The sequence below is a fragment of the Cervus elaphus genome, chromosome 24 (assembly GCF_910594005.1).
Source record: "Cervus elaphus chromosome 24, mCerEla1.1, whole genome shotgun sequence".
Taxonomy (NCBI): domain Eukaryota; kingdom Metazoa; phylum Chordata; class Mammalia; order Artiodactyla; family Cervidae; genus Cervus; species Cervus elaphus.
Window position 1 is genome coordinate 33783567 of NC_057838.1, and position 17977 is coordinate 33801543.

Genomic DNA, 17977 nt, shown 5'->3' on the forward strand with positions numbered 1-17977 from the left:
CAGTCCAGCTCTCCATCATGGCAAGAATCTGGAAGATCACAGGGCTGAATGGTCAACAGCTGAGTGACCGTCAGCAGCCGACAGACGTACTTGTCAAGGAAGACTCAACCGGAGCCCTCACCCTAGGATTCTACCTAGGACTGGACTCGCTCCGATTTTTTGCTTCTCCAGGTTTTGAGGGTCTCATCATTGAGCCCCTGGTGAATCTGCAATCAAGGGAGCAGGAGGTAGGGAAGGAAGTAGGTGCCTTCCAGGAACACGCGGACTTCAGGAACAGGAACTTCACATTTGTGTAGCCTGGATGCTGAACTGAAGTTACCAAGGGATCCCACATTACCATTTTGCCTCTCTTTCCACAGACAAACCCTAGCGGTTACCATAGCAACTGATGCATCAAATGGTACATTTTCCCCCATAAAAGAATATCATAACATGTGCTCATTATGGAAACACACACACATACATGCTCCACCCCACAAACTTTTAATTCTTCCCTCTTAATTATGAGGTTTTTGGCACACTAGTACCTCACCTTCTCTCCAAAAGTAAATAAATTTTAAGGCAAGGAGGGAAAAGAGAACATGTGGGGTTTGCTTTTTTTTTGTTTTTAATAAAGAACAAGATGAGAATTGTTTCTTTTCTGAAAGAATAAAGACTGAAAATTTTAGGTTAAAAAAAAGGGGGGACAGACAGAAAATGGATAAGCATCATTAAAAGTGATGTGAATCCTAGTGTGAAAACTTAGGTTGAAGGCAAATTGTTTTTCTGAGCTCGCAGTTTAATTTGGGAAAAATTAAAATCTACAGACAAAAGCATTCCTAATCATCTTAATATAAATTACTCAACAGCACTAAGCTATTCACAGAGTACTGGGTTGAGAGAGCTGATTGTAGTGAAGCAAAAAATGTCACTCCCTAAACAACATCACATCTCCAGCTCTCACATTTGGCCACGCAGCCCCCCCACCTTTTTTTTTTTTTTTCCAAAAGAAGACTAGTTTTCTTCCCCAGCAGTTTACACCTACAGTATGCAAACAAATATCAGATGTTTGTGTCGTGGTAAGAAACCCCACACGCATGATTACCCAAGACTGAGAAAAGAAAGGCAAAGTTTCATTTGCAGTTAAGTTTCAGGGAAAAATGGTGAAAATGGCAGGTCAGTAATGTGGAGGCAAGAAACCAAGTTCCTGCCTTGCAAGTCACGAGTTTCATTCTGTCCATTAAACTAGTGACTAATAAACTGTGTGGAAATATACAGCCCAGCATTGAACAGGGCACCAAGAGTTAAGATCACAAAGGAAAGAAGTGACCTTTGGGCTCCAAGGTTCCAACCACTTAAAAGTCAGGTGCTTCAGGGAAGATCAGTCTCTCACGTGAGCAGTGAGCCTCTCACACCTTAGTCAGCACTAGGGCAGTGCCTCAACTTAAAAATACCTTTCTCTTCCTACTCCTGTTTTCTGTCAAATCACGGCCGTATCTCAGTCTGCAAGATGACCACTGGGGTCATTGAAATCCCTTCTCCCAGTCCGGCCACCCTGCTAAGTGCCTCAAGTGCATGGCTCTGGAGAAGAGTCCAGAGAGCAGTAAAGGGCGGAGACTCTTGTCCCCATTTTACAGCAGGAGGAACTGAGTTAAAAGTGCCCCAAATCACACAGTGAGCACCTGGCAAAAGCAGGCTTGACCCAGTTTCTAATTCCAAAGCTCATGCCCTGGGGCAACATCCAACTCAGGGCACAAGGGACAGCTATGTGCCTTTACTGGCTGCTTCTAAGACCCAGGACAACTCTTGAGGAACAGGCAGGGGTGGAAAAAGCAGGAAGGCAAGGTGCCCCTGATCAATGAATGGCAGGAGGCACTGGCAGCTGGAGTGGGGGAGGGCTGACTATCAGTTTCCTAGAAGCACATCTTTGGTTATCATTTGAAAAAGAACCATCACAAGAAAAAGGAAAGGATCCAAGAAGCGATGGGACTCTGCAGGTACTGAAAGCTTGTGAGCTTAACAAAGGTGGCCCAGACAAACATTCTCCAGGACGCTGATGACCACAATTTCACAGCAGTTCTTGTCATGACTGCTCACTTCCTAACCCCATGACTTGGCTAAGGTATGCAAGCTCGCTGGGTTTCAGTTTCCTCATCTGCGAAATGGGGCTGCAGGCTCTGTCACTGGGTCACCATCAGCCTTTATAAACATTTATGCTGTGAACACGTGTAAAAGTCTTAGCATAGTGATTGGCACATGATAAGACACCCAGAGAACCAGAATATCTGGTATTTTCCAAAGATGGGTAAAACACGTCATCAGTAGCCAGCATGTGGATGGTATACGTAGCCTTCTGGGAAATGGTTTAGCACTATAAGAAAGTATCGACCCTTCGGCCTAGAAATTCCCCTTTTATGCGTCTATCCACATGTGTACACACCGGTTCATTCCCTCGAAGCAAAATATTACAAAAGACTTGTTAGTCACCGGAACTTTAGGCAGCTGTTAACTTTCAAGGACTGTTAATGAAAATACTCAGATATCATATGACAAAAGCAAGGAATGTTGTACACTTGAAAGAACCCCAGTGACAATGAAAGTATGTGTGTGCGTTGGCACATATTCTCACGTGTGCAAAAAAGAGGGCAGAAGGAAACAGTAAATCTTTAGCAGCTTTATAGCCAGGTAGTGTAATTATGGACAGTTTTACATTATACTTTTTTGTTTACTATATACATTACCCATAATGACCACCAGTTACTTACAAAAAAAAATTTTTTTTTTTTAAGGCTACACATAAGGAAAAATCTAACCGAGCGAAAGAAGAGAAGATGTGACAAGTGACTTGGTTGTTATTTGGGGACTGGCTGGAAGCAGTGTGTGAAGAGGTAGATTATATGTAGAACCATCAGTTAGTTTCATTTATACAAAAGGCTGTGACTGGTTCTGAGCCAATTAACGCTGCAACAATGACGACGACGACAAAAACTGCCCATGTGTCCATCAGAGCGTATGGCTGGGGGCGGAGCTGTGGTCATTGCTCCCAGCTCCCAGGACTACGTACCCTTTTATGATCCTCCAGCTGCCTCAGCGGTGGACTCGGTTCGAGCTCCTGCTAAGCAGGCAGAAATTCCATTTAAGTACGACACTAGGACACCTTCATCTTCAGGATCGGTCACAAATGAAGTACACAGAGAGCGCACACAGTGAGGACTGACACAGAAGGAGTGCAGGCTGAGGCTGGCTTTCCCCAGACAGACACCAGGGCTCACGACGACGGCTGCTACTCAACTACGGGCCCATCCCCAACCTCAGAGCTCCGTGTGAAACGAGCAGGCACATGACCAGTAATGTCTGGCTGATATTTTTTTCCGCAAACATTATGAAAATGAAGTTCAATGTTATGTACATTTACATGAACCGCAAAGGGGCTGTAATGCAAGATGCAACCGGGCAGGTCCTTGTACCACTCATCCATGGATTACTGCTCAGCGCATGCATGAGGATGTCAGTGCACACACTCCCAACACATACGTGAGACCTACGCTTCGCCCCAGCCCACGGCATTCTAATCAAGGCTACTGATGCTGAAGAGCTCTGATTAGAATATTAGAGGACTGATCATTACAAAGCATGCCCACTGGAACTCAGCTCGTTGATCATCAGTTTCATTTCTAACATCTTTCAGATCGAGTGCACGTTTCAGCTCTGACTCCTGTGATTCTAGAACAGTTTTCGGAGAGTAAATTTTGATCTTTGGAAGGATGCCTCCCCCAAAAAGCTTCTTGGTAACTTTAGACGCCTTAATGAATTCTAGTCCCGCATTTAGCAAGCTGAGCTAGCGACAGGAAGAACAGAAACAGCGTGCCGTGAAACTACACCTTCATCAACAGCGTCATCCAAAAGATAGCAGATATCCCGAACTTGAAATCTGCTTCATCTCCACGCAGGACCCAAAGTTCTGTTTTGTATAACAGCAGAAAGGTCTGGACCGTCCAGAGTTTCTCGGCCAAACGTTCCAAGGCGGAGATGAAGGGTTTTGTGCAAAAACCTTCAGAAAGTCACGAGCCTTCACCAGCAGGACACTGTGGCTTAAGCTCCTCAGAACTTTCTACACCAAGGGCCACCCAATTATAGCAATGATCAGGTCCCAGCCAGGCTAGACATGTCCCTCCTGCACCTTCCCAAGAGACAGACACTTCACCATGACACCCAACCGGCAACACTGACAAGCGCCCGTATTTGCTGGCATCGCAGATACAGGGGAGCGACACACACCTCGGTGGAGTTCTCAGAATCCGGAGCTTGGGGAAGCTAGTTGGGAATAAAAGGAAGCAGGTTAGTTACAGCACATGCATCTGGTGACCACAAAGAAGTCCCGAGACCAACACTTGGGGACAAAACTGACGATGAGATGACCGGGTTGTCACACCCACTGAAGGGGGTTTCAGCTGCGGAGGGCAGAAGACACCCTCACTTCTAAAATGAACTTAACGTGGTTGTGCTGGGAGAGACGACTGGCCTGAGATGGGGAAACACATCCAAATGAAAGAAAGAAAAAGCCTAGCACTGATCAAGGAGGAGCTATGTCTTAAATAATAAAAGATGTCAAAGGCAGAGGTACTGCACATCTATGCTCTGGTTGTCCACAGAGGAAAAGTGATCTAGCACACGGCCCCCGGGGGCTCAGGGAAGGGAGGGTGGGCGGATGACGACCACAGGGGCCTCCAGTGCAGTCCCCTTCCAGGGGGCTCGAAGCCCCCGCAAGGTCTGCACCACCGCCTGCCCGTGATGAGCTTCTCCAGGGGGCGCGTGCGTGCTCCCAGCCTCTCCTTTCCCCACATCCTGGCCCTACATCAGAGGGCGACACCCCAGGCTCTAGCTTAGGGACTGAAAAAGTCTCTCCCCTCCTGTGGCTCTGGGAAGAGAAAGGAAGGCTCCTGGCTGCGGCTTTCTTGGCTGGTTTCTCCTCCCTCCACGCACTTCTCTCGGGGCTCCAGGTTCCTCGGTCGCCCCTGCCATACCCGTGGACACCCCACACCTCTGATGACTCCTGAACTTCATTATGCCCAACCCGTAAACGAGAGACAAGATGACGGCCCCGAGGAAAAGGACCGGCCAAGGAAAGGATGCGTGTAGCGGCTGAAAATGTCCACAGCTCCACGTGATGGCAGCTCCGCGAATCTGGCCGCCGAAGGGCACGTGCTCGGGGCAGAGACGGATGTCGGACGGAACTGCCGGACCCCGCCCTGGGCCTCGGTCATGCACCAGGCCTGGCTGGCAGGTTCAAGGTGCGGTCTGGGGCCGTGGAGGGAAGCCAAGGCTCACACTGCCACCGGGTGACCTTGGCCTCCCTCGGCAGGGCTCCAGCGACACAGCAGATCTCTCCCGAGGCCAGAGTGCGGCTGTCGGCGGGGAGCTGGAGCAGGTGCTGAAAGCGTGGGTTGGGGGTGGGAGCTGGGAAATCTCGTGGGGCCACAACCCAGCTCAACACTTGATACCCCTTTCATGGTGTGATCCCCAAGATGGAAAAAATGCTCTTAACATAAGACTGTTATCTTGTAACCTAATAATTTCTTTTTTCCCCTCTATTTGCCAACAGGTAAAATGAAGTAAAGGTATAAGGGATCTCTTCAACCACAAAGATTAAATTATTTTATGAAGGACGAAGAGGCAGATGTGGAGAGTTGCTCACTCAGTTCTGGACAGAAGAGCCCTCAGACGTGAGTGCAACTCCACTTGCTTCAAGGAGCAACTCTCTCTCCAACGTGTTTAGCCTCCTGTTGGGATCGGGAGGCACAGGGTGTTACGAGAGGACTTGAGTGTGGTGTGGGAAACAAACCCAGGGCTCAGGGAAATGTGTTCTCCAGATAATACAAATGATATCATGATCCAAGATTGCGTTTTAACTCCACCCCTGCGTTCTGCAGGCTTTAGGCTGAAGAAGTGAAGTTGTGCACACACGTGCCATCTGCCCCTTAGTGCAAAAAGGACACACGAGGAATAGAATGAAGGCAAATTCCCATGTGCTTTGGAGCAGTCGGAGACACAGATGGAGAAAAGTACTATCATTTACAGTCAGCTTTGGCCACATTCCACCAACATATCCTCCCTACCGATTCTATACGATCAGAACAAAAGGATTACAGACACGGATTTACTACAGGAAGCCACACAGCTACCCTCTTACTGCCTTGCCAATCAAAATAATAGTTAAAGAACAAGATGGAGTGGAACTCGTGTGTCTTTTTAAAATTTTCTTGTTTGATATCCCTTATGTCTAAAGAAGCATCTTGAATTCTTTCAGAATGTTCACAGAGTTGTTTCTTAAGCACTCAAGAGACCAGTGGTTTCTGGTATGTTTTATGATTGTACCGGTACTCAACTGCCTCCCTAAACTGCTGGCACATTGGTGTTTAATTTTTGAAATGAAAATTAAGATTAATGACCTTTTCTCCTAGAACGTTACAGGAAGACATCTGAGACAATAGAAAATTTTTGCTTCTTCAAGAACCACTGTTTACACAGAAGGACAATTTTTTAATGTCATCCATTCATAGAAAGAGAATGGAAAAATCAAGAACAATGGACGGGTATTGCTTGATGGTGGATCATGCAGGGACTGGTGCTGTGCGACCCTCAGCCAGTCACTGAACCTCTCTGGGCTTCCACCTCCTGACCTGTAGTTCAAGGAGACTGGAGCAGTTTATTGTAAGGATCCCTTCCAGCTAAAACATTAAGTTATGCTTGGTATATTTTCAGTAAACTTTATTCCGTAATATCAAACAGCTAAGTTCCCTAAATAACACAACCCAATAGAACACAGAATGATTTCAGGCACGGAAAAGGCCAAACCAAGCCGGGCATATAATTTGGCAAAATAATCAACAGCTTCTATTAGCACTTCCTCCTAAGAGGATTTCAGCTGTATTTCTGGGAGGATTGGCTCTTTTATGGCAGTTAGCCACAATTTGGAAAATATAAACATATTAATAAGTCATATATGTTCAAATCATAACTACATAAGCTGCATAAATACATATACATACTACCCAAAGCAAAGGATAGTTCTGGTAAATGAATGAACTGATTTTCTCAGCACATTTTTATTATCAAAGTAACTTTTTTTTTAACATGAAAGATCACGCTCAGTGACCCTATGGTAATGGAGACTGTTCTGAGAAAAGGAGTATGCCTGTGTTTCCCACATCTTGTCTTTTACCACCTCACCCCAGAATCAGTCAGTATATTGAGATGCTGACAGCTCCAGTCAAGGTGAAGTCTCTCCAAACCAACAGTTGACTGGCAGTGATCTGATTCTATCTGGTTTTGAACTTAGAAACTGAATATTGCCCTCCGTTGCCTCTTCACATTTTTTTTTCTTGGACTTTAAGTCTTCCCAGAGCTTTTAGACAAGGTTAGCAAGATCAAATTTCATAGAAAAAAAAGATTTCAAATGATTGGCTTTGAAGCAGAATTTTAAAAATTAATCTCAAGTCAGAGAATCCCAACTGGTTATCCTGACTACAGCACTTGAGTAGCAAGTAGACTCATGCAGGAGATGCTGAAACGCTCACTTTCTGTACATGATGTACCTTCCGTTTTACTCAGGGATAAATTTCTACCACAAATTAAGGGAAGTTATACCTTGTCATTCTTAAATAAGAAGAAGCCCGCAGGCTTCCCAGGGTTCCTATCTGTGGCGTGTGTCCAGGCGCACACACTCACATGCGTACATACCGCATATACATACATGCAGACATCTGTGTGTGCCTGATACAGGCCAGCACACGACACAGCCACTTAGACACTCTTTCCTGCTGTCATCAACAAGGATCCTACCCCGAGGCTTCTAGAATCTTCCTTTGAAATAAGATGTCTTCCTTTCATGGACCACCCCTAGCGGACACTGAATACAGTTCAAGAAATGAGACTGAACATCCAATCAACAACCCAACCTTATACCTAAAGCAACAAGACAAAGAACAACAACAAAAAAGAAATGAGACTGTATTATAGACCGAATTCTCAGCGCAGCAAAGAGGATTTATCATCTCCAACGCCATGAATCAGTCTTCAGCTCCTTTTCACCCACTCCATCTCAGAGGAGGGAAAAAAAATAAACAGCCAATGGGTTTGCAAGTATGGCTGCTGCCTTTCACAGGTCTTTGCAAATCACATTAAGAGAACAGAACATCTGAAAGAAAACTGAGCAGAGAGAAGTTACCTAGCATTTTAGCAGGACAACTTTGAATCTTCACATCAGCTGGCATAATACCCTTCACTAACGGCACTGGCTTTTTGAAACAAGAAATAGACATTATTTGGCTCTGATGATGCAGTTTCACCTATATTTTATACAACAAGTTCATCAGAACTGAACCCAAAAGTGAAAATCATTTTTTAAAAAATGCATTCTGACTTGATTGAATTATACAACTTCGATCATTATGGAATCATCTCAGCATGAAAAAAAAAAAGAAAAAGCAAGGAAAAAACAAAAAACTTCCCGAGATTCTGCAATAGCTTCTGTATGCTCCGAGTTGAGCTCGCTTGCTCCAGCGTTGCCAGTGTCTAACAGTAAACAGCCCCGCTGCATTTATTGGCAATTACTGTTGAAGGTCACACATCAGCAGCGAGCCTAAATTCCAGGAAAAAAAGAAGCTCTTATGTAACTGCCGCCTGAATGTTGGCAGGTGCCCAACCCAGCAGTTCACAGCGATGTAAAAAAGTAGGACACCTCCACTCTGGCTTGGACGTCATGAGAACGCCCCCTGAAGGTGAAATTGAATAATTCTTGTGTTTCTCTGTTTTCTCTCTCCCCCCTCGCCCCCCTGCTGAATTTTATTATTGACAGGGCCCTCCCTTGCTTGCAGAAGCAACTCTTGGTGGCATGGTAGCAGAAGCCGAGGACTCAAACCTGGCAGATGCGGGCGGGCTGCAGCCACCTTGAGGAGTGGGAGCACCGATCTCGCGTCTCCACTGCAGTGAGTCACTAAGCCCACCTGCCCGTGGTCCTCGCCCGCTGTGAACTGACCTCCTCGCTCAGGTACAAGCCCCTAAGTTACATATTCTTGTGACCCCATGTTCTCATGACCCACATCCTAAAGGAAATCAACCCTGAATATTCATTGGAAGGACTGATGATGAAGCTCCAAAACTTTGGCCACTTCAGGTGAAGAGCCAACTCATTAGAAAAGACCCTGATGCTAGGAAAGATTGAAGGCAGGAGAAAAAGGCGGTGACAGAGGATGACATGGTTAGAGATAGCATCACTGACTCAATGGACATGAATCTTAGCAACTTCAGGAGACAGTAAAGGCCAGGGAAGCCTAGCATGCTGCAGTCCATGGGGTCACAGAGTCAGATTTGACCTAGTGACTGAACAATAACAACATGTTTCCCTGTACTTTACCTTCCTATGTGTCCCAGTTAACACTGGCTTGTAATATTGTCTGTTGCCCTGGCAAAACCGTAAGCGCCAGGAGGGCAGACACTGTGCCTACTTGGGGCACCGCTGGATCCAAAAGCCCTAGCGAAGCACCTGGAACGGAACAGGCACTCAAATGTTAGATAAACTAGTGTCTTGAGCAGTCATCGGTGTCTGTTTAAAGCCAAGAATGGGTCGTGGGGTGTTTTCTTTCTGGGGGTGACAGAAACATTCCATACCTCTCCCCTCATCTGTCCTCTTCCTACATCCCAAGAAAAAGGGAAAATCAGGTGGTAATGATGGAGACCTTCCCTCTTGATTTGCAACAACAACAAAAATAATGATCGTCATAATAAAACAAACAAAAAAGGAAACCCTCCTGTCTCTGGTTTCAAATGAAATTTCACTCCAGGAGATAGCCGAGAAGGCCTCCTCCGTGCCCTCTTCAGAGAGGGACTCTGTCCTCACTTCACCCTTTCTCAGAGCACACACGGAGACTCAGAAGATGCTGTGCTATTTTTCCAAGCAGTTCACCGCGCCTCTTCTCTGACAACGCCCAAGAGGCCTGTATCACTGGAGAGGAGTGGTCCCTCCCCATCCCGGGGATCACGGCTCTTCCAGACGCATCATACCCTGGCTCAGGGGCTATTCCCCGGCAGGGTTCAGGTCTGAAATGCTGGTTTACAGTTTTTAGGTGGGAGGCCTTGCCCGTAACGTGGGCCAGCGTGAACTCTCCTTGAGTTTCTTAATGGAGTTGCTGCAGAACTCCAGCTGTGGGCTGCTGATTTCCACCCGCACACATGGACAGAAGGCTTGGCAGGGGAGACCTCGGGAGCTGTACTCATTTCCAGAACAGCCAGGGATGATAAAAGGCGATCAGGCATCTCTGCTCAGAAGGCCAGATCCAACAGCCTGAGGGCCTGGGGACAGTGTTGATGTCCCACGGCACTGGTGGTTGCCAGGGGTAACAACAGAGAGGGGATCCACAGTTGCTTCCTCAGGGAATTTTCAAAGAATCCAAGGGGCTGCCAGAACATTCTTCTTTTATAAACAGACAGTATTCTATTTCCTAGCGTATAATTATAAACACACCTGCTCCAACTGTGGAATCTTTCCATAAGCGAGCAATAAACTCCCAGCCAGGAGACCCAAGTTCTATCTTGAGCAAGCAAACACATCAAATGATTACTATGGTGCAAAACAGTGTATTAATAACCCGGCAGACTCCGATAGGGGAAGGCTTTCCTTTCCTGACTTCATCTGTATTTAAACAAATAGGACCTCAACCTCAATATTCTAGAGGAAAAATTCAAATCAGGGAAGCCTTTACAACTCTAGGTAGAAAGAAGAAGAGTCGAAGGCTGCCAAAATGAAGAGTCAGCATTAGATGTTTTGCTGGCAAACAAATAACCCGGAAGAAAGAGGACTAAACAGGAAGTAGCAAAAATCACTGTAGTTAAAGGGGTTAAACTCCTGGACAACCTGCTGTTTTTCTCACATTCTATTCACCCCAGAGAAGCATGGCCTCCTCACCTGTTCATGCTGATCGATGTAAGGAAAAGCCTGAGCTTACAGAATCTCCTGTGGTTGAACAGTAAGCGCTCCAGGCCGGCAGCTGAGCCCACAGAGCTAGCTCTGCCTTGCCCGCTATCTCGATGTGTGAACCAAGACCACTCACTCAACCTCTCTGAGCGCCTCCATTCCTGAGGGACCTGACCAAATTCATAACCACTCATGTCGCTTTCATTTTTAAAGTCTGTGATTCAAATTCGCCTTAGGGGTATCTGAATCATCTCTTAGTATTTCTGAAATTCTGGTGATAGCTATTAGAGCAGGGCTTATATTCTGTTTTTGTATTCTATTCCATCAAAGGAAGGTATCCATTGGTTTACCAAAAGAACGAACAAATATCTAAAGAAGTAGACCAGAAAATTAATTTTTAAAAGTCAGATGAAATTTTTCCCAATGTGCCTCCCTTTCCTAAGCAATTAGACTCCCTCAATTACATATATTAATTCCCCCAATTAATTCTTTCTATTATCAATTATCAAACATGTATCACATACTATAGATGTGGCAAGATATCTTGAAAAATATTTACAAGAGAGAAAATATTTAGGAGGCCCTCAAATCCCAAACAAGATGGCCACTCGTGAGTCTCCAGGGTAATTTCTGAGTAAATGAAACTAACTTGATACCTAAGTATAGAAACCATCAGAAAACATTTCAGTTTCTTGATCTCTAGGTGGTTTTCCTAGAATTGAGAAGCCAAGGATATAGTATATTCTGAATTCCACTGCAAGCCAGCAGCTGAAAAGTCTCGAGATCGCTGTAGAATTCGCTCTGCACTTTGACAAAATTTTCTATGACCCCCTCACACTTAACACTTTCCAACATGCAGACCAAGAGAGCAGTGGTTTGTTTTTTTCTTTCACTACTTGCAAACTACACCCATAGTTACTTCTTTTTGCATGAGTGCTTCACATACTGACAGAGAAGTATCAACACTGAGTCTCAGAGATCTGTTAATAGCCAGCGCCAACCACAAATTCAGCTGAGCTTCTAGACAGTGAATGATTGAAATTTTATCACAGTTTAGAAAATTTATCTAGACTCAGATGGGCTCCAAGGACAAACGGCAAACAAACTCATGGGAAACGCTAACACAGACACGAAGGACTTGACTCACTCCCAGAGGCATGCTACACAAAGTCAGATACTAGATGCTGCATAGACTAGGGGACAGGTCACAGAGTTCGCTGGGAGAGGGTCATGGACACATCACCACGGGACACTTAAAAAAAAAATGAAATTAGGACCTCAGCATTATCCAATTCATCAATGGAGATGAGCTGGAAAAGAAAAAAGGGGGGAGAAAAAGAAGGCAATGTTAGAACAGGAAATACAAGTGAGCTAAATGTTAGAAGCTTTGTCACTGTATTTCTCATCGCTGACTCGGGTTGGAGCATCGTTAGAACGCAACCGTCTTGAGAGGTGTGGGCATTCCGGACACCACTGCACCCTGACATCTCGGGCAGGATGCTGCCACACTTTGTTTACATGCCAGGTATCAAACCTCTCAGGTCGGGACTTCCCTGGTGGTCCAGTGGTTAAGACTCCATGTTCCTAATACAAGGGGCATGGGTTCGAACCCTGGTTGGGGATCTAGGATCCCTCAGGCCACACAGCGTGGCCAAGGGAAAAAAACCCAACAAAAAACCTCGTAGGTCACTGAACCAAGAGCCCTGAAAGGCACCTTTGTACCCCCTTGTAGAGAAAACTCTCGAACTGAGCTGTGAATGAGGGCAAGATCCCCGATCAAGAACCATGTCCTTTCAGAAAAGGATGGAACAGAGTCGGGTTAAAAGCTAAACCCCTATCAACTCAGCTTAGGAGAAAATTCTCTCCTTGGACTCATTATACCATTGAATGGGGGGTGGGGGGTGTGTCTTGCGTCCAAACTACCATTGGGATAAATCAGACCCAGCTTCAATTTAAGCAAGCAGTAAGACCAACATGTTCCCCAGCCCAGACATTCCAAATCCTGATACTATTCATTAAAGAAACTAGATTCCAAGGTGATTAGTGCCTACCTGAGTGATATTAGGAACAATGAAATGATTTATTAGCATCAAGTTCAAGAGAAAGAAAAAACAAGAGGATTAATGACAATTATGCATGTTTAATGATAGATGGAGGATCCTTGATTTTTTTATTTTGTTTCATTAATATTTAGTTCATTTTGTGAATTTAAACTCCTACTAGAAACAGTGGTAGCTGAAAATGTTAATAGGCTATTTGCCCAGAGAAAAGAAGCACCAGTAATTAACAGGGGATTGACAATTCATAAGGAATGAAAATCCTGACATTACTTGAGGTCAAAACCTCTCTAGTAGTGTAACAGGTACCATTATTCAGAAGAAAAATGGATTTTAAATAAATTGAGATATTCTTTCACATTAACTGTTGGCCTCTGAATTTCTTTCCAAAATTCTATGACTTTTAAATCAAAAATATCTTAATAAAAATCATACAGTAGGTAATAGAGCAGCCAATATATAAAATAACTATGCTTTCTCTTCAAGCAGGGTCTAGGGCCATGAATATATTCTATGAATTATAGAGAGAATCAGGTTAAATCTTAGAGATGTTTAGCGATGGGAGGTAACTATTTTTTTTAAACATGGTTAAATCTGTAGATTTAAAGCAGAGTTGGCTAGGCCTTGCACACACAGAATGGTTGCAAAGCCCTGCTTTTATGGTTTATTAACTTTGAATACATTGGTGAGAAAGACACAAGAATCACATGAAAATGTATTCTATCATTATTCTGGTGATCCTTTTTAATATTCCACTATATTATATTGTCCGATATTATATATTAATACCATTCTCTGGTAAATATTGCTGGCCTATTTGGAGACACAACAGTAAAAGATAATTTATTTAATTTCTAAATGATCACGATTTAAATTTTGTCACCATCCTCTCTGCCCAGCCCCCACATTTCCAGCACATGTCACAGTCCTTGGACGGGCACGTCTTAGGACCGGGACAAGTGGGCTGACCACTGGCTTCTCACAGATATGACTCTTAAGGCCTGATCCAAACCACAGGTGACGTGAGGGCCCCAGAGACCAGAACAGACGACTGTGAAGACTCAGGAGAGGGCGGGGAAACAGAACAGCCCTGGACATCTCAGAAGGGTGTTAGTCACGGGACAAGCTCCCCTTACAAGGCAACAAATAGGAAAAGTAGGCCAAGATGACAGAAAGGGCATTCACACTTGCCTTTGTGTCCCGAGCACCCAGTTCACAGGACACTTCATTTACTTCATCGACTAACACCCACTGTGAGGGACAGGGAAGCCTGGCATGCTGCAGTCCATGGGGTCGCAGGATCAGACATGACTTGGCGACTGAGCAACACCCCCCACTGGTTTGCCTAAGAAAGGTTAGTTCTTTGGATCTGGGTTCCTCCCACCCTTGAAAGCTCATCCCGTATGTTGTGCCTCTTTACTCAAAAAGTGGCAGCCAGTGACCCATCAAAGGCATTTTCCAAAAGCCTTAGTGAAACGGGACAGAGTGTAAACTAACAACGAAACTGGAAGAAACACAAATCATTTAACGCCCCCCTGCCCCCTTTTAAAGTGAAGGGTTAAGCAGCCTCTTCCCGCAGTCCGAGCTTGGGGCCAGAAGCATGGCGTGTCTGTGTGGTCGCTGCGGAGGTGCTGACTAGCACAGGTTTCTAGAATGTCTTCCTTGGTGGCAGAGCATTTCTCGTACTTGCTTCTAGTATTTTCACTTTGACCAGGGGGATGACAGCTCCAGCCCAACGGGAAGGAACTGTCATCCTGCCTCCAAGCCTCTCTCTGCTAGGAGGTGACTAATTTCTTCACCAGATGAGGAGGGATTTGAGCTGCAACCTCAGAAGCTCTTCTCAACTCTCGTAACTCTTTCACAACGACCTGCATTCAAAGCCCTGGCTCTATCGCCCTCCACAAGCTTTCTCACAGGCAGGGGGACAGCATCTTGGAGCGTGCCCCCAGGGGCCATGACGGTGTTCTCACTGCTGGCCCCCCATGGGGACGGAAAGGCAGCAGAAGGCACCCCTTCCACACAGCCCTGAAGACCCCCGTGGACTTCTCTGCCCAGCAACAGACTCTCAACCAACTCCTTGTACTTATACTTTCCATGTTCTAAAAAGAAAACTTACTTGAAAGTATAAGCACAACTTACAAAGTTCACTGGAGTATTGACACAAAAGCTTACCTGAAGGATCTTGGCTAGAGAAAGAAACAGACATTCTCAAGAGGAGAAAACAGTGGTCTCCACATTTTCAAATCGTGTTTTCTGCCCCCAAGGTACAAATAAATTCACAGCTGGTTAAGGTCCCTTTGGTAGAGCTTATCTTATTAGGGAAAGTGAATGTCTTTAACTAGAGTCAGTTTTTTAAAAACACTTCTTAAAGTTCACTCAAAGAAAAACAAACATCCTGTGGAATAAATGGTTATTATTCACTTATCTGATAAGTGTATTCTCTCTTACTGTCCTCCTCACCTTAAAAAGGGCAAGACCTACCTGGGTGTCTGAACAGTGCAGACTCGTCGTCTCATTACTTCCCATTTGTACCAGCGTTCCTTGGTTTTATATTTATAAACTCTATTCTGGCATATTTCCACCACGAAATTCCTCCTGAGTTATAAACACTTATTTTCTAAGTAACATGTATTCAAGTTTGAATTTGTACATTTTACAAGTTTAGATTGATGTTTAAAAGCATTGTGGTTTGGGGCCAGTGGAGGAATGTAAACTGCAAAAAGGACTGTGTACCTTTCTGTTTTATTTGCTCTTATCCAAAGATCCTCACATGTTGAATTGCTCTAATATTAAGGACAGACACTGCTTAGGTTAGAAAGCAAGATTCCGACAGTGTTTTAGACTTGTAAGAATCTAGTCACCATCTCTTTTGACAAGGGAGGCTGTGATTTAATTATCAAGCCTTCTTCACAGAGATGAATAAAAGTTATTTACTGTGTATTTGGTAAGTCAATGATATTAGCATATTTACCTATTCAGAAAATGCTGATAAAAGTGGCTTCAGATAGTAAGTGAAAATTATTGCCTTCAAAGAAGACTGGTGAGACTTAAATTCAGGCCGTTTTTCACTGGGGGCAGAAAGGAAGAGCAATGGGGCTCTTTTTATCCCATTTGGACCAAAATCAGGGGTGTGACGGCTGTTTTCCGTACATCATGGCTCACTGCATGTGCTAAGAAGTCTCAGCTCCCAGGGATGGTCCATTTCCCAATCTCAGTTAGAAAAGGTGACATGTCTGTCCGTCTTCATTCCAGTTAGACCTGGAGGCAGTTTCTTCATACACTGGGAAGATTGTGTAACGTCTCACCAGAAAGAAGCAAGTAAACCCACAGGTATGCTCAGCTGGAACCCAAAACTCAGGAACACACACACCTTGGTACACAAGAGGCATCTGCATTCTCACTGGGAATTTAAACAGACGGAAAATCTTATTGTTCCTATTTTCCTGAATATAGATTGTACGGCAAGCAGCCTAAAAGAGAAACCTAAGTGTATATGACTCTAAAGAGAGAGTCATATGATTTAATTACCTTCAGGGCAAGATGAATAGATTTTTTTTTTTTTAAGTTATCCCTCCAGTCAATACGCCTGAACTAAGGTGGATTTCGAAGTGCCCCTACTCTGCTTCTATCTCATAGCAACACCTGGTTTTCACATGAAAATGAAAGGCAGTACCTTTTCTCCATAGCCTCTGTCTTTGGTCATCATTTCTCTGAGGGTCTGAAGGACCTTAATGCAGAGTTTCTCCTCATTCTCCTCCAGCAGCTGTTTCGTGTGCTTGATTAACCTGAATGGAGGGGAGAACCACGGATGACATCCTTGAAACAACCTTTACATTTAAAGAAACAAACTTATTGTAACTAGTCTATTGATGAACTAATATTAACCAAAGGCTCCCAGACTTAGACTTCCGGGCAGTCCCTTCACTAACAGCCGGTCGGTGTCTCAATAGCGACACCTGCTGGTCAGCAGCAGCAAACAGGTCCGAAGGGAGACAGAGGCCCACTCAAAACTGCTGTTTATGGAGTGCAGTTATTTACCCACTGAGGATTGTCAGTGATGTGGCCAAAATATGTCAGCAGTGTAAAAAAAAAAAAAAAATGCCAGCAGTGTAAACCAAAAAAAAAAAAAGAACCTCAAGAGTATGATGGTTGGGGCAGACACATCGTTCTGTTTATCCCGTCTTACCCTTCGACGGGCCCAGAAAAATAAAAAAGCAGCAGAGTTCACGCTCAAGCTAACCGACCATCCAACCTTAGGGTGAAAATCAACGATCTCTGGTCATGGGACCAGTTGCTTCTTCTAGATTATGCCCCACGGCATAAAACAAGAAGCTACAAAGCTGCTGGGAAAAGACTGTGAGGCCCTGGTAGGTCTGAGCTTTCTGAGGATTCGAGGGCCATGACTTTTGGAGTCTGTATGCCAGCCCACGGTGGGCATCCTGCCCGCATGTGGTGAGTGGGAGATGAGCGACCAGGCGTGCAGCTCTCAAAGGAGAAGTCAGCAAACAACAGGGTCGGTGAGTAGGACTGCACCTACACACTTCCTTTAGAACGGTCAGAACGGACCCCCGCACCAGACCTTGCAGTTTTCCTCCAATAGCAGGCCAGCCCCGCCCTCCCCGGGAACCAGGGCTGCGGCTGGTCATCGGGGTTCTGCCCCAGCGAGCGCGGTGGCGGGAGGGGCTGCTTACTTGCAGATGAAGCCCCCGCTTTCACACTTCCTCCTGGCGTCCGTGTTCTCCGGGAAGAGCAGCTCGGGCCGGTGGAGGACATCCACCAGCACAGATAACTCGGCCTGCACCAGGGGCCGGAGACGGTCCTCCAGGGCCGAGACGATGTCCTGGAACGGAAGCACAGCCGCGGTGAGCAGCCGGGGCCGGAGGCGACCGCGGGAGGGTAGGAACATTCATTTCTGACCTGAGGCATGACCACAGACTACGCTGGGTTACAGTAACCTCAGCGCCGTCTG

The 17977-nt window shown here is 45.3% G+C and overlaps 1 protein-coding gene across 7 annotated transcripts in view; it reads right to left on the reverse strand.

Moving 5' to 3' along the window:
* The window catches only part of ITPR1 (inositol 1,4,5-trisphosphate receptor type 1), a 345839-nt gene that overhangs the window by 114730 nt on the left and 213132 nt on the right, over positions 1-17977 (reverse strand). For 2 of the 7 annotated variants that reach the window (XM_043885521.1, XM_043885517.1), the window contains 5 exons: positions 17700-17848; positions 16682-16793; positions 12229-12261; positions 4258-4293; positions 3044-3091 (listed from right to left, as the gene is read on the reverse strand). In XM_043885521.1, coding sequence (XP_043741456.1) covers positions 3044-3091; positions 4258-4293; positions 12229-12261; positions 16682-16793; positions 17700-17848 — 378 coding nt within the window. Of the gene's footprint in view, positions 1-3043; positions 3095-4257; positions 4294-12228; positions 12262-16681; positions 16794-17699; positions 17849-17977 lie in introns of all 7 variants that reach the window. The other 5 variants (XM_043885519.1, XM_043885516.1, XM_043885522.1 and 2 more) reach the window with 3 other exon arrangements.